Source organism: Nannospalax galili, unplaced genomic scaffold, assembly GCF_000622305.1.
Source record: "Nannospalax galili isolate Female #2095 unplaced genomic scaffold, S.galili_v1.0 scaffold252, whole genome shotgun sequence".
Lineage (NCBI taxonomy): Eukaryota > Metazoa > Chordata > Mammalia > Rodentia > Spalacidae > Nannospalax > Nannospalax galili.
This window is the reverse complement of record NW_008333886.1, coordinates 4,202,199-4,219,635: the sequence shown is the minus strand read 5'-3', so window position 1 is coordinate 4,219,635 and position 17,437 is coordinate 4,202,199. Positions and strand designations below refer to the sequence as shown.

The window sequence follows — 17,437 nt, the reverse complement described above, 5'->3', positions numbered from 1 at the left end:
TTTGCACCCTTCATGCCTGTAAAACTATGAGTACAGCAGTGCTAAGTTCTGCTGCCAGTTGGGGATGTAGCCTGGTCCCTTTGGACCACTGAGTTGACCGCTGTGTGCTGTTGTGTTGACTCCACGGAGTTACTTCCCTGTTGACAGCTTTTGAGCCAGGACCCTTTCGGTAGCATTCTCAGTTGCCTTCTCTCTAAGTGATTTGGACTTTTACAAGCTGTAGCACTAGGTGGTGGGGTCTTCCCTCAGGGCCCCTTTCCTCTTCTTCCAGTGCTAGTCTCTACTGGTTACTGTCTCCTTTCTCAGCCACATGCCTGTCTGCAACCTACTTCTAAAAATTTCACATTTATATGTGTGTGTGTGTGCGTGCGTGTGGTGTAGTGTCCATGTGCATACATGTGGAGGTCATAGGAACTTGTGGAAATTGTTTTTTTCTTACTATAATGTAGAAATCTGGGCTTGAACTCTGGTCTTCACACTTGGCAGCAAACGCCTTTGCCTGCCGAACCATCTCATATACCTCTTCTCTGCAACCTTATAATTTGGTTTTCTGGCCAGGTCTACATAGTCAGTTCCAGGCCAGCCCAGCTGGGGCTACAGGGAGACCTTGTCTCAACACACACACACACACACACACACACACATACACACACACACACAAAATAGCAGGACATACACACACACACACACACACACACACACACACACAATATTCGCTTTCTGAGACACTGTATATCCTTGGCTGGCCTGGAGTTCGCTCTGTTGACCAGGCTGTCCTCGAACTCAGAGAGATCTACCTGCCTCTGCCTCCCAAGTGCTGAAATTAAAGCCTGTGCCACCGTATGTGGCTTGCCTGCAACTTTAAATTCCCTCTTTCCCAATAAATAACTTATTTTCCCTAGAATTTTGCTCTACTTGTTCTCTCTCACTGTAGCCCTTGGTAAGAGTGCTGAGCATTAATCATGACACAGGCTGGATGCTGTCTAGTTTGAGATTTTCTCTTAACAAATCTGTTCATTACTTGAGTTCAGCCTCACTCAAGTTTTTAGGACATGGGCAGCTGCAGCCAGGTTCTTTGCCAGAGTCTAACAGGAGTGGCATGGAGGCTTTGCTCCTCCTGAAACCTCATGAGCTGGTTCTCCATGTATGTCTCTTGGCATTCTGGTCTTCCAAGTTCCCACCAGAATTTTCCATTAAGCTCTTGGCAGCAAACGCCAAGGGAATGCTCCATTAAGCTCTGTTTACAACATTCTGGGGCTTTTTGAGCCCAAAGTTTTAACCTCTTTGATACTCTTCCTATGAACCAGTTTCAAAGGCTTCAGGGCCACATGGTTAGGTTTACCATTGCAACAACCTCACTTCTGGTATCAGTTTTCTGTAGTAATTACTTTTCCCATTGCTGTGACAGAATACTGGACAACAGTGTAAGGAGGAAAGGTTTAATTTGGTTCACAGTTTGAGGGCACAGCCCATCATGGTGGGGAAGGCATGGCAACTGGAGCAGGAGGCAGCTGGTCACGTTGTATCCAGTCAGGAGGCAGAGAGAGATGAATGCTGGTGATAGCTCACTTTCTTTTCATTCAGCCCAGGATCCCAGCCCATGGTATGGTACAACCCTTAGGGTGGGTCTTCCTACCTCCATGAATCTAACCCAGAGACTTCCTCATAGACATAGCCAGAGCTTTTCTTCTAGACTATCTAGATCCTATCAAGGTGACTGTTTTAACCATCACAGCTACCATGTAGATGTAACTAAGGAATCAATCTCCAAAGTTTTTAAGTAGCAAACTCTGTTATTCCAAGTCAACTTTCCCCTCCTTGTGTTTGTGTGTGTGTGTGTGTTTCTATGATTTGAATCCAGGGCCTGAAGCACACGCTAGCCCCATATTACACCTCAAACCTTTGAAAGAAGGTTTAATACACACTTGGCTATTTAACATTGTTTGACAGCTATGGATACTTGCAGAATGTATTATGAAAGCTATTGGAGGTATACTGTAGTACGGTGGGCTTTTCTTCTCTCTTCTCCTCCCCTTCCTGTTCCTCCCTTTTCCTTTTCTGTTGTATAATTAAACCAGTTGGGAAGTTTAATTAGGGAGGGAGGCTTGTGTTTATTTAAATTAGAAAACAGCAATTACAGACAAATGCAGAGAATAGAATATTCAGCTTCACTAATCAGACCTAACAAACACAAAACTTGTCATTTTGGCCTTAAAAGTATTTCTCGGTGTATGTGTTTGTGTTTATGTGTGTTTATTATGTCTGCCTGCCTGTGCCATGGAGCATGTGTGAAGGTCAGAGGAAACGTCAGGGATTGGTCCTCCCCTTTTACCTTGTTTGAGCCAGGGTCTGTCCTTAGGACTGCTGGGATTATAGACACATGACCTCCACCGAGCCTGGCTCTGTGTGGGTCCTGGGATCTAAACTTATGCCTTCACACTTGTGTGATTCACTGAGCCATTTCTCAGCCTCTGTATTTGCTTTTTATCTTTTCTTTTCCTTTAAAAAAAATTAGCAGCGTGTTGCGTGGTGATGCACACCTTTAATCCCAGGCAGAGGCAGGTGGATCTCTGTGAGTTCAAGGCCAGCCTGGTCTACATAGCGAGTTCCAGGCCAGCTAGGGCTACATACAGGGAGACTCCTTCTCAAAAAGACAGAAAAATAAAAAAAGCAACATTGTAGATAGGGTGGAGGTCCTCTCTCTACCTCTTGTTTTCTTTCATCCTCACATCATCTTGAGGGTCAGCTACTAGGAATTGAATTTGCACATATAATTAATTTTTTTCATTTTATTATCATTGAATGCATGTGTATGATGTGTGTGACTGTGATTGTGTTTGCACACCATGATGGGACTGTGAAGGTCAGAGGACAGCTTTGGGAAGTTGGTTCTTTTCACTTTGAGTACCAGAGTTTGAGTTCAGGTCATCTAGCCTTTACTCACTGAGGCACCTCACCAGCCCACATGTATTTTAAAAATATACATTGATATTATTATTATTATTATTATTATTATTATTATTATTGGGGTATTTTTGAGACAGGGTCTCCCTATAGCCCAAGCTGGCCTGGATCTCCCTATGTAGACCAGGCTGGCCTTGAACTCACAGAGATCTGCTTGCTTCTGCCTGGGATTAAAGGTGTGTATCACCATGCTCAGCATTGCTAAGTTTTTTTTTAAAGGAAAAAAAAAAGATGAAAAGCAAATACAGAGGCTGAGAAATGGCTCAGTGTGGCATTTGCCACATAAGTGATCACAGAGATCTGCCTGGCTCTGCCTCCTCAGTGCTGGGATTAAAGGTGTGTATCACCACCCCGGGCCAATATTATTAATTTTTTGTTGAGACAGTGTATAGTTCTGTAGCCTGGGCTGGCTTTGAGTCCTTTTGCCCGAGCTTCCTGAGCGCTTGAATTAGAGGTGTGAGCCACAGCTCCTGGGCAATATTTTAGTATTTTAGAATCTGGGTCTTGTCTTTTCTCTTTTTGAGACAGGGTCTCATTATGCAGCCCTGGCTTGCTTAGACGGTTGTATATAGACTAGGCTACCCCCAGAGTGCTGGGCTTGTAGGCGCGTGCCTCTACAGCTGACTGCATCTAATGTGTTGTTTTTTTAAATGTCAACACTTTAAAATATTTTATTATTTTTATTTTATGTGTGTGAGTGAGTGTATTGCCTGTATGTAAGTGTACCTGTGTCATACAGTGCCCTGGGAGGTCAGAAGAAGGGGTCAAATTCCCTGGAACTGGAACTACAGATGGTTGTAACTACCATGTGGGTGCTGGGAATCAAACCCCGGTCCTCTGCAAGAGCAGTCAGTGCTCTTAACTGCTGAGCCATCTCTCCAGCTCCAAGTTGTTGTTGTTGTTTTTTTTTTTTAATTTATTATTATTTTTATGTGTATGAGTGTATTGCCTGCATGTATGTCAGTGCATCTGTGTCATGCAATGTTGGCAGAGAGATCAGAACACGGTGTTGGATCCAGTGGAACTGGAGTTAGGGATAGTTGTTAACTGCCATGTTGGTGCTGGGAATTGAACCCTGGTCCTGTAAGAGCAGCCAGTGCTCTTAACCACTGAGCCATCTCTCCAGCCCCAAGTCTTAAGTTTTTAAAATAGAATTTTAGAGCTGCCTGAGAGAATAGGGAAATTTTAGAAAATTCTTGTTTGTAATGGTTTAAATTGCAATAAATCTGAATGTAAAAATGCTTGTGGGGATCTGGGCATGGTGGTACATTCCTGTAATCCCAGGACTCAGGAGGGAGAGACAGGAAGATCATACTGCGAGTTCAAGTTCACCTGTGCTTCAGAAAAGTGTGTGGGGGGCATTGAGATTGAGATTTGGTATGAGTGGTGGGTTTTTACAGCTCTAAATGTAGGAGAAAGGAAAGGACCTGTAATGGGATATAGTAAGGAAATTGTGAGCAGTAACATTGTGTGACATAAAGGAATCTTTTTTTGTTTTTTTTTGAGACAGGGTCTCCCTGTAGCCCTGTCTGGCCTTAACTTGCTTTGTAGACCAGGCTGACCTCAATCTCACAGAGATCCACCTGCCTCTGCACTCAGTGGAAGCTTTTTTTGAGACCTAGTCTGTCATAGCCCAGGCTGGTCTTAACTTCTGATCCTCCTGCCTTTACTTCCCAGGTGCTAGGGTTATAGACATTCATTCTCACATCATTCCTGGCTCAGAGGAAGGAATCTTCTGGTTAATAGATTAGTCAGCCCTTTTGGTTTGTAAGGAGGGTTGTTATCCAATTAGATTTCTGGAAGACTGTTCAGTTCTTGGTTTCAGATTGTAGTTTCCTTTTTATTTGAAAACCATTAACTCAATTTTGTTTTATTATGCATTGTATAGAGTTAATTTCAAAATTTCTTTCTCTTTTTAAAGTTCATATGAGAGATCCTAATAATCAACTTCACATAATTAAAAATTTGAAGATAGCAGTAAGCAACATTGTCACCCAGCCACCTCAGCCTGGAGCCATTGGGAAGCTTCTGAATGACGTCGTTTCTGGCAGCCAGCCTGCGGAAGGATTAGTCGCTAATGTGATAACAGCAGGGGATTATGACCTTAACATCAGTGGTATGTAACAAAGGTTATTATTTTGTAAATGAAATTTTCTTCTGTTAGGAAAATAATTCCACATCTGAGAGATCTTTGACCAAGTGCTTAAGAACTTAAGCACAGAGTACTAGAGCTGGGTGCAGAGACCTTGCTGCACAAAGTCTCAGAGATTTCATTTCACTCTGGCACCTAAAGTAACAGCTAGAACACGTGGACAAGTGCTGGCTTCGTGAAAAACTAACAGTAGATACCTTTCTTTTTGAATTTAATATGTAATTACATGAAAATCATGTTATTACACTTTTAATCTTGCTTGGTGTTACTGGAAATGTTTATAAAATACTTGAATTCATGATTTTTTTTAAAGTGCTTAATCTGATTTAGGTAATAAATGTTTTCATTGTAAGATTGATAAGTGAAATAACATTAATAACATAGAGTGAGTTAGTAGTATTTGACCAAATTCCTTTCCAATGTCTGAAGGTCTTAGTGAAAATTTTAATAATAATTATGAAAATACATGAGGTGGATATTTAAAAGGAAAGTATTTAAAGGTGTATAATCTAGGATCTTTCAGCATCTTAAAAACTATTCCTTTTAGGGTGGTATAATTTATAATCTGAAGCTTTTATACTTCCTAACTACATATCTGAAGATCTTCCTGGGTTAGTGAGATGGCTCAGCTGGTAAGCATTTGCCATTCAAACCTGACCCAGGTTTGATCCCCAGAACTCATGTAAAGGTGGGAGGAGAGAACTAATTCCACAGTTTGTCCTCTGACCGCCACACGTGCATTGTGGCATGTGCATGTCCCCACACTTGTGCAATAATAATTCAAAGTTAAAAAAAAAAACCTTCCTTAAGACCTGCCTACAGAAAACTTAACTGGCCAGTTAGGTCACCAAGGTAATTAATCAGTTAGCTTGTATGGTTAGAAATACCTGTAGAATTATTTTTAGTGTCCCATGATTTTTTTCTTTGCCATTAATTTAAACTCCAGCAACATAGATTAACTTGATAATTTCATTTTTATCTTTTTAAATTTTGTGATCTTGGAATTGGATTTTAAAATGCCACTGAGCTGTGCCCATATCCTGATATCATGATATCTTTACCAGTCAAAGAATTTGAATTTTATGATACAGAGTCTGCTTGTTACTTTCTCCTATTCTTTCCCTTTCCCTTTCTGTCCCCTCCCCCAGATCTCACAGAGCTCTGCCTGCCTCTGCCTCCCAAGCGCTGGGATTAAAGGTGTGCATCACTACAGCTCTCTTTTTTTTCTTTTTGAGGTAGAGCTAGCCCTGGATGACCTAGACCTCACAGCATTCTGCTTACCTCTGCCTCATGAGTGCTGGGATTGAAGGTGTGTACCACTGTCACCCAGCTTTTTCTTTTTTTTTTTTTTTTTTTTTTTTGAGACAGGCCTCAAACTTGCTATGTAGTCAAGGGTGACCTTAAACTCCTTGATTCTCCTGTGGCTATCTCCCATGTACTGGTATTTCAGGTGTGCCTTACCACTTCCAGCTTCTGTGAATCTGTTTTATATTTTTTTTTTTTTTTTTTTTTCTTCTTTAGGGACAGGGTCTTGCTGTGTAGTGCTGGCTGGCCTGAAACTTAGAACAATTCTCCTCAGTTTCCTGACAGGCATGTACCACTGAGCTCAGCCAGAGTCTTAACATTTTTGTTTTTCATGTAATAAAAACTAATTGATTTTTTTGCTCTATGCTTTGCCCTCGTACAAAGAGATGTATAAGACAAGAAATGGGACAGCCAAGAAATGGGACACATTGTTAATCAGGAATCTTAGTAATTCCGATTTATAATACATTATAATCACAATGATTAGAGCTGACCTGTCTGGTATGCCAAAGTGCTAAGGGGATCCAGAGAAGAAGTATCTGTCGTGTATGAAAAATCAACTTTATTAATTTTTTTTTGGAGATAGGGTCTTGCTAGGCATCCTAGGTTGGTAGGCTGGCCTGCAACTCACTGTGTAGCTCAAACTGACCTCAAACTCTTGATCTTCCTATCTGTCTCTCTCTGGGTTTCTGGACAGGCATGCACCACCACACCCAGCTAAATATCTGTTTTTGTACTGAAAGTATATCCTGACCTCTAAAGCCCTTCTCCCTTTTCTTTTAAAAAGTTTACTAAAGATGGTATGTACACATAGACATAATGCTAAAAAAATTAGAAGAGTGATTTATTCCCTGCCCACCGGGTTGCTTCTTGTTTTGGGTCTCTGTTTTTTAAGTTCGTTATATATTCTGGTAATTAAACCTCTATCAGATGTATCGCTGGTGAAGATTTAGGAGTGTTGGTTCTTTCCTTCCATGTGGGTCCTAGAGCTTGGACTCAGGTTGCCTGGGTGGCAGCAAGCCTTTTTACTTACTGAGGCATCTCGCCAGCCTTGTGTTAGGTTTTTCTAAGTTCTATTTTTATATTGTTTTCCATTGTTTAATCAGTTTTAACTTTTATAAGTTTCTTGTAACAATAAGGATTTATGTTATTTTTTGGGGGGAGGGGGAGGTTAATTATTCCGTTTTCTGCATCCCCTAATGTAGTTCCAAAATTTCTGGTTAATATTCTACTGCTTATGATACCATGACTAAATATAGTTTACGGTAGGACCAATTATTGGGCTTTCTTTTAAACTATTTTGTTTTTTTTTCTGGAGTTAGTAATAGTCTCTACAAACATCCTTTTCTGAGTGTGGTGGCACATGCCTTTAATCTTAGCACTTGGGAGGCAGAGGCAGGTGGATCTCTCTGAGCTGGAGGCCAGCCTGGTCTACATGGCAAGTCCCAGGCTAGCCAGGGCTTGCATAGTGAGACCGTGTCTTTTAAAAGAAAAAAATATTGCCCAGAGTCCTTTGTGGTCACTCAAACTTCTTCAGTAGAGTCTGAGTTTGTCAGGTTAGTTTTCAAGTAATTCTTTATCAAGATTTCTTCCAGGGGCTGGAAAGATGGCTTAGTGGTTAAGAGCACTGGCTGCTTTTGCAAAGGACCTGGGTTCAGTTCCCAGCACTCATATGGTGGCTAACAACCACCTTTAACTCCAGTTTCAGGGAATTTGATGCCACCTTCTGGCCTCCACGGGCAGTGCATGACACGGGTGTATTTACATACATGGAGGCACAACATTCATATACACAAAATAACAAAATAAATAAAATTAAATTAAAAAAAGAGATTTCTTCCAGAAGTGTACTCTTTCTGTTAAGTGAGTTTCCATTGAGGATCATATCATTCCTCAGTGAGTTGAAAATTGCTTCGGGGCCAGAATTGTTTACTTACAGTCTGGTTTGTGGTTCTCTAAAGGGTCATGTCCATGTATACCTATTATATAATTCCAAAAATGTTTTTGGACCAAGGGTATAGCTTAGTGATTGAGCACATGTATAGCATATGCATGACCCTGAGCTGGGAAAAAATGATTGGAAGGGAGTGATTAGGAGAAAAGCATAAAGGCCACAGGGCATTGGTGGCTCATGCATATAATCTCAGCACTCAGAAGGCTGAGGCAGGAGGATTGCTCTGAGTTCAAGGCCAGCCTGAGCTATGTAGTTAGTTCCAAGTCAGCCTGGAATACAGAATGAGACCTTACCTCAAAAACAAAACAGAGAACATTCATTGGTGGAAGGTAACAGAACCATAGTTGAGAAATGCTGGTCTACTCCATCTTGTACTGGGTGCTCTCCAAGGCACCTCCCACAGTTGTCATCCTAGGGATTTTCTTCTCTCCTGTATTTATTATTTATTTATTTATTTATTTATTTATTTATTTATTTATTTATTTATATTATTGCATGTGTTTGTGTGGTGGTGTGCATGTGGAAGTCATAGCACAGCTTCGTGGAGTTGGCTCTCCTTCTACCTTTATGTGGGATCTAGGAATTGAACTCAAATTGGCAGGCCTGCATTGTTGTGTTGCAGGTGCCTTTGTCTATTGAGCCAGCTACCTGGTCCCCTTTTCTCTATAAATTTTCATTTATATCATGGGGGGAGGAGGGGAGTGTTAAGACAGATGCTTTATGATGTAGGCTGGCCTGGAATTCAGTAGCCCTGGCTGACCTCCAACTCATGGGCAGATTTCTTCTGCTTGCTAGAGCCACCAGGTGTGACTCATACCTGTTTTGATGCGTTTCCTTGATGGGTGGAGGTGACTTGGAGCTTCCAGAGAAAGGTGTACAGAAGATAAAGTTTCTTTCTTGGCTTTTTGAAGATTAAAATTTTTGAGAAGTAAATGTCTGAAAATTTGTTTTATGTGTAGTTTACTGAGGTTTAATTGCATATGTTACCAGCTAGAAATCTTTTCCTTAAGCTTTGATTCTTTTCCTTTTAGCATTACTCTTAAGTTGCCAGAAGCACTAGTTGTACACGCTCCCTTTGTCCATCCACTGTAGGCTTTCAGGAGCTTTTCATCCAGCCATCTTGAACCTTCCTGTTGGGTCTCTTACAGTTCCTTTGCCTGCTGCACTGCCACCCTGTAATGTTGTGCTCATGCCCATACTGTAGTCCCACCTGTAATGGTGTGCCCATGCCCATACTGTAGTCCCACCTGTAAAGGTGTGCCCATGCCCATACTGTAGTCCCACCTGTAATGGTGTGCCCATGCCCATACTGTAGTTCCACCTGTAATGGTGCGCTCATGCCCATACTGTAGTCCCACCTGTAAAGGTGTGCTCATGCACATACTGTAGTCCCAAGCAGCTTCTTTTTTCCTAGAGCTACTCTTGGTTTGTTTTAGAATTTGTTGAGTTGATTCTTTGATGTTCTAATCATTTTTCCTAATACTGCCCGTCTCTGTCTTTTTTTCTTTATCTTCACTTTTATATTGAACATTTTAATGTTTGCTTTATTTTTTGAAAAGAGGTATTTCCCTGATTTATGAGTTTCCAGTTTTTGGGATTAGAATATTAACAGGATATTGATTAATAGATTGTTAATGACCTTTGTTTTTCAGTTTTTATTCTGTGTCTTTTCTGCCATTCATATTAGCTTTCAGTTTACTTTGGTCTTTTTCATGTTGGAAACATTCCTCATGTCTTAAAAGCTTGTTTCCTATTTCAAATTAAGGTGTTAAGATGCTGAGCACAGAGTTTATCAGTTAGTGGTTTTCTTATTTTGTGGTGAGGCTGTGAGTAGACTTGAAGGAGTCTGGTTTCCAGTTTTTATTACAGTTTTTGTTGTTTCTAATTGTTTTCTTTGGGGACATCTGTTTTTTCCAGAGATGGATTCTTAAAATGGCTTGCTGTCTGTTAACTATGGGGTCTAATTTAGTTTTAAGTGTTTTGTTAAAGTGGTTTGATAGTTCATAGGAGTAATGTAGTCATTTGTGAGAAGTTATCTAATTGTATTACTTGCACGATCAGAGCCCTGCCAGCATCTCTGCACACTGAGAGGATTGAGTGTTCTTTGGTTTTAAAAGCAGGTGCAGGCTCTATTGTAGCTGAACTTAAACAGGTTTTTATAAGAATCCCAGCTGTTAGGATGAACTACACACCAAAAGAAAGCTGTTTCCTCAGCTTCTTCCCTATTACTCTCAGACACCTTTTTGTTTGGTTGCTGGGGACTGAATGATGTCCCTGCACATGCTAAGTGTATTCCTCTAGCCACATCCCCAGACTTCAGCTTCATTTTGACAGCTTTGAAAACTAGGAACAAGAGAGAATGAAGTACTGAATGAATTCTAACAACAGTAATGCTCTGGGGGTTATTTAAAAAGCAAATTTACCGTTTTGATAAAGTGTTAGCTATATGTTATATGTCTGAAAGTTTGCCTGTAGTTCTTACTGCTAATGTGAGTTGGCATACTTTCATCTATTCTGTTTAAGAAATAGATGCTAGATGTTTACCTCAAGCCTAGCTTAACGGTGCCATATTTTCTTCATCAGATCGGTCAATTAAATCCAGTGTTCCTTGGTACAGTAATTGGAAAGAAACTTTGATGGAATTGAAAGTGTCCTTGTTACACACAGGTATTTCTTGTGCTGGGCCTCTTTTTCCTGATTGTTCCCACGTTAACTCTTGTCTGTGGCCTCTTGCCCCCATCCCACTACTTTTTCATATTGGTACCAATTAAGATAGTCTCAGATGTTTCTAAAATGAAAGTGGTCTTATGAAGCTTGTTATACTTTGACCTATCATCCATTGCTTTGACTTTTTGATTTATAATATTATTTGCTAAGTTTAGGACATTGTCCTTGAATAGTACAGTTTGAACTGCATCTTATTTTAATAAAAGGGAAAAACATATTTCTCCTTTCAAGGCAAAGTATATTTTGTATAGAGAAAACCCCTTTTTTGCGAGGGGTGGTGGTGTTTGGTTTGTTGCTGCTGCTGCTGCTGCTGTTGTTTTGAGAACAGGGTCTAATGTAGCCTACACTGGCCTCAAAAGTTCCCATGTAGCCAAGGATGACCTCAAACTCCTGACCTCCTGCCACCTCCTCCCAAATGCTTGAATTATAGTATTTACCACTGCAGTTGGCTTGTGTAAAGGACTTTTAGTAGGGAATCATGGCTTCTATTTCAACTCCAAATAAAGGAGCAGGAGCAAAATAATGATTTCATCCTAACTATATGCAAGAATTTTGAAAATTATTATCTTTATTATTTTATGTGTATGAATGTATTGCCTGCAGGTATGTAAGTGCACCTGTGTCATGCAGTGCCTGTGGAGGTCAGAAGAGGGTGTTGGATCCACTGGAATTGGAGTTATAGATGGTTATGGTTGTTAGCTGCCATGTAGGTGCTGGGATTTGAACCTCAGTTCTCTGCAAGAGCAGCCAGTGCTCTTAACTGCTGAGCCCTCTCTCCACCCCTAACCATACAAGAATTTTTAAGTAGAGAAAATTGTCATTAAGTGATAAAGTTTATGTTAAATATGAAAACATTAAAAAGTATCATCTCCCCTGTTAAAAAAAAGTCATTTGAAAAAATAACAAAAAATAGTTTATTGGCATTTAATAAAATTAAAGGCAGACAAAGGAATCACACATTTTCATAACACCTCAAGAAAACATCTAGCTGGAGGGAAAACTTGTTAACATGATTCTAACCGTTCTGAAAGATGAAAACCTATTTCTGATACAGATGATTAAAGTTTTCCTTTGCTTCTCACATCTTTGAGTATCTACTGTCTTTTCACTATACTTATAAAGTTGCTCAAATTTAAGAACTTGTATGTCTGTATTTTGCCTTTTTTCATTTAATTTAATTTTAAGCTATATGTAGTCTTATATTTAATTATGTTTATATGGTTCCAAAGTTAAATTATAAAACACAATAGTGGATATAGCTCTATTGGGAGAGTGCTTGTCTAGCATGTGTGAGGTCCTGAGTTTGAACCCCAGCACCACTGTCCTAGTTTGGTTTCTGTTGCTGTGATAAACACCATGACCAAAAGCAAGTTGGGGAGAAAAGGGTTTATTTCATCTAACAGGTTACAGTCCCTCATCAAGGGAAGCCAGGGTAGGAACGGAAGCAGAGATCATGGAAGAACATCACTTACTGTCTTGTTTCTCTCTGGTGTGCTTAGCTACCTTTCTTATACAGCCCAGGTCTACCTGCCCACAGTGAGGGGCCCTCCACTGTCAATTACCAACCAGCTCTATAGACATGGCCACAGGCCAGTCTGATTGAGGAAGTTCCTCCATTGAGGTAATTCCTTCACTGAGTTCCCTCTGCCCAAGTATGTCAAGTCTACAACTAAGATAAGCTATTATACATGACCACATAAACTGGGCCTGGTGGTGTACACCTGCAGTCCCAGCACTTGGGAGGTGGAGGCAAAGGGTCAGAAGTGTACTAGTTTCATTTCTGTTGCTGTGATAGAATCCCCTGACAAAAGCAACTTAGGGGAGAAAGTTCATTTTGGCTCACAGTTCTAGACATGATCTAGTCTGTCTTAGTGGGGAAGGCATGGCAGGAGGAACAGGAGGCCAGCCAGTCATAACTTTGGCAGTCCTGAGCAGAACAGGAAATAGGGTCATGCTGGAAAACTTGAGTCCACCCCTTATGAAATATGGACAGCCTCTAGCAAGTCTCCACCTGCTAAAGGTTCCATTATGTTTCCAAGCAGCGCCATCAGCTGGGGACAAAATATTCGGACACATGACTCCATAGGGGACATTTCACATTCAAACCACAACAAGGAGTTTAAGGTCACCTTGGCTGTATAGTGAATTCAACACCTGCCGGGGCCATGTGAGACAGATAAAAAACAGTCTAACAAAAAACCCTCAAACCCCCAGTAGAGAGTTTTAGTTAGCCTCTGTCCATTTTCCTTTCCCTTTCTCTCTCCTTTTTCTTTCCTCCTTAGAGATCATTACATTAGGCTTTTTTTTCATTTTGGTGATGCGGGGATCAAGTCCAAGGCCTCATGTGTGCTAGGTAAATGCTCTATCGTAGAGCCATTGGTGATAAGTAAAAAGTGTATATGGATTTTCTAGCCAAAGGCTATTTTGAGGGGAAACTGTATACAATTGGTTGGTGAGAAAGTTGGTTGTGATATATATGTAGTTTGTGTCATTCATTCTCTATTTTCTTTGTAAATTATAGTATTTCTGGGAATTGTTATAATAATATAACAGACTACAATGTTTTACTGGGCACCTCTTATGGACAATAGCGATTCTCAGAGCCACAGGCCATGGTGCTGCTCTGAAGAAGCTTACAGTATAGCCAGAAAGACAGGAGACATCAAGAACAGACAAAAGGAGCTGGCTCTAAGCCCACACTTCTTTATTTCTCTTTCTTTTGTGGTCTTTTTGAGACAGGGTCTCCCTGTAGCCCCAGCTGGCCTGGAACTTGTAGACCAGGCTGGCCTTGAGCTCACAAGAGATCTGCCTGCCTCTGCCTCCCAAGTGCTGGGATTAAAGGTGTGTACCACCGCGCCTGGCTTATACATAGTATTTCTTTTAGGGCATTTGCTGAAATTAAAAATTTTTTTTGTATTTGGCACCAGATGAGATATGGTATTTGATCAACATGTATAGCTTTTCCCTTTAGCCTTTCCAGTCATTTATTCCTGCTCCACCTGCCTCCACCTTCCAAGTGCTGAATCGTAGGCATGTACCACCATTCTCTCTCTCTCATTCTTCCTCCCCCTCTCTTTCCCTCCCCATTTTTTCCTGTGGAGTTTCTCTTCTTCCTCCCCTCTCCCTCTCCCTCCTTCCCTCTCCTTCCTCCCCTTCTCCCCCCTTCCCCCTCTCCCTCTTCCTTTCTTCCTGCCCTTTCTCTCCCTTCCCTGTCTCATTTTCTCATTTTTGAGACTCATACCACACCCCCCTTCAGCATTTTGAGATAAGATCTTAGTTTGTAGCCCAGGCTGGGCTTAGACTTGTGTTAATTCTTCTTCCTCAGCCTCTTGAGTGCTGGGATTAGAGGCATGAGAATGTCTAGCTAAATTTAATTTAAGTATATTAAAAAAAAAGGTGTTAAAGAGTTGACTTTCTATTAGATACATTTATACAAAAATGAAAATATACTTTATAATATTTAATTACAAAATAATTGTCCTCTGAAATTCTCTTTAAAATTTTTTTGATTTAGTTTTGTTTTGTGTGTGTGAGTGTATTGCCTGTGTGTATGTAAGTGTATATGTGTCTCACAAAACCCACGGAGGCCAGAACAGGGTGTTGGATCCCCTGGAAGTGACTTAGGTTGTTAGCTGCCATGTGGGTGCTGGAAATCAAACCCAGGTCCTCTGTAAGAGGACCAGTGCTCTGAACTGCTGAGCCATCTCTCCAGCCCCTGAAATTCTCTTTAAAAAGGCTTTTTATAGTCATACTCAAACTACAGTTTGTTAGACACACTAATCCTGACATTTTGAGCTAGATAATTGTTTGTGATGGGCTATCTTGTTTGTATGCTGTAATATGTTTTGCATTTTCCTAACCTCTTTCCCTAAGCACCAGTAAGGCTTGCTCCCTTCTCTGTTGTGACAACCAAAAATATCTTCAGACACTACCAGATATTTCCTGGGTGCTGAAATCGACCTCAGGGAGAACCAGTGTTCTAAGAAAAGGATTTTCCTTGACTGTGAGCTGACTAATGTAGGGACCCAAAACTTTAGTTCTGAATTACTTTTTTTTTTTTTTTTTTTGGTTTTTTTTGATATAGTGTCTTCCTGTAGCCCCAGCTGGCCTGGAACTTGCTGTGTATACCTGGATGGCCTTGAACTCACAGAGATCCACCTGCCTCTGCCTCCTGAGTGCTGGGATTGAAGGCATGCATCATCATACCTGGCTCTGAAATACTTTTAAAAATTTTATGTACATGAGAATTTTACCTTCATGTATGTAAGTGTACCCATATGTACAATGCCTACAGAGGCCAGAAGAGGGCGTTGGGTCCCCTGGAACTGAAGTTAACATACGGATGGTTGTTAACTGCCATGTGGGTGCTGGAAATCAAACTCTGGTCCTCTGCAAGAGCGGGCAGTGCTCTTAATTGCTGAGCCATCTCTCCAGCCCCCTAAAATACTGTTACCAAGTAGGTAATGTTTAGAAGATTCATATGTAAGTGCTAATGGGAATGTTGTAGGTTTGAGTGTAACAGTTTTAATTTGCTAATCTAAATATTTCCAAATATGAATGTATTTGCATGAATGGTTTAAAATACGTATTTTTATAGATATGACTGTATGTGGTTATATAAAATGTAGTATCCACAAATGAGAAAAAGTGATGTTTGTCTTTATATGTTTTATAAAAGCACAGATAAAAATATGTGGTTTACTACTAGAAATTATTCTCCTTTTAGGAATATGTAATTGAAACTTGTTTTTTATAAACTGATTCTGCTGAATTCTAACTTTTCTGTATTGTTAATTTTAGCTACTACTCCCTGGTTTGAGTCTTACAGAGAGACCTTTCTGCAGTCCATGCCGGCCTCGGATCATGAGTTTCTCAACCACTATTTGGCATGTATCTTTTTAGTCACCTGAAAGCCATTATGTTGATTAATCTTAAAAACGAAGGCAAAAATTCTTGAGATGTTATAGAGGATAGAGAAATTATTTTCGTATTGATGATGATATCACATTTAAAATTATTTTGCGTGTGTGTGTGTGTGTGTGTGTGTGTGTGTGTGAATGTGGTGTGTGTGTGGTGTATGCTTGTGTGTGTGGAAGAGTGTGTGCCAGTGCACATGGAGGTTAGAGGAGGGTGTGGAGTTTCTTGCTGTCTTGCTTGCCTTATTCCTCTGAGATGGGCTTTCTCACTGAAGCTGGAGCCAGGCTGGTGGCCAGCAATCCTCTTGTCTCTGCCTCTTACAGCATTGGAGTTGTAGGCGTGCATAGCCATGCCTGACTTTTTACATGGTTGCTGGGGTTTGAACTTGGGTCTCCATGCTTGTGCAGCAAGCTCTCTCACTCACTGAGCCATCTCTCCACTACAATATCAATATTTGTTACTTAAAAGTTTTTAAATAAAATTTATTTATTTTTATGTTTGAGTGTTCTGCCTGCATGTGTGCATGGGCACCATGTGTGTGCCTTGTGCCTGTGGAGTCCAGAAGTGTATTGGATCTCGTGGAACTAGAGTTAGAGTTATGGACTGTTGTTAGCTGTACTGTGGATGGTGGGACCCAAACCCATTACCTCTGGAAGAGCAGCCAGTGCCCTTAAGTGCTGAACCATCTTTCCAGCCCCCATTGTTGTTTTTAAATGACATTCTTCATACATAACTGCTGACAAATTAAGTTTTGATTAATTTTGATGATAAAATAAGACTAATGAGAGTTGGTTCATTATCTAGCTTGAATATTTCATGTGCAGTAAGGTTTTTTTTTTTTTTTTTTTTTTTTGAGATTGCTTTAGCCTAGTCTGGTCTCCAACATGATTTTCTTACTTCAGCCTCTTGAGTGCTGGAATAACAAGCACATGCCACAGTGTTCTTTTTTTTTTTTAAATTATTTTTAGTCTGTGTGTATGTGTATATTGCCTGCACGTAGGTAAGTGCACCCATGTTGTGCCAGTGCCCGCGGAGGACAGAAGAGACTGTTCGAGCCCCTGGAACTGGAGTTACGTACAGTTGTTAGCTGCCATGTGTGTGCTAGGATTGGAACCTGGTTCTTCTGCAAGAATAGTCAGTGTTCTTAACTGCTGAGCCATCTCTCCAGCCCCTTATTATTATTTTTTTTAACTTTAAAAAAAAATTGAGGATTTCATACATGAATATAAGGTGTTTTGATCAAGTCCACGCCCACTCCCTCCCCTCCAACACCTCCCATATCTCCCTATCACTTTTTTCTGACAACTTCCTCTACTCTCTTTCTTTCATTCTCCTTCCTTCCTTCCTTCCCTCTTTCTTTCCTTCCTTCATTCCTTCCTTCCTTCCTTCTTCCTTCCTTCCTTTCCCTCCTCCATACC

At 40.6% G+C, this 17,437-nt stretch overlaps 1 protein-coding gene across 1 annotated transcript in view; it reads left to right on the top strand.

Annotated features, from left to right (window-relative positions):
• The first annotated feature begins 2,284 nt into the window (after positions 1-2,284).
• The window catches only part of Trappc8 (trafficking protein particle complex 8), an 86,008-nt gene continuing 70,855 nt past the window's right edge, over positions 2,285-17,437 (top strand). Inside the window, exons 1-3 of the mRNA XM_008828858.3 lie at positions 2,285-2,294; positions 4,886-5,080; positions 15,903-15,992. Of these exons, the coding sequence (XP_008827080.1) occupies positions 2,285-2,294; positions 4,886-5,080; positions 15,903-15,992 (295 nt within the window). The remainder of the gene's footprint in view (positions 2,295-4,885; positions 5,081-15,902; positions 15,993-17,437) is intronic.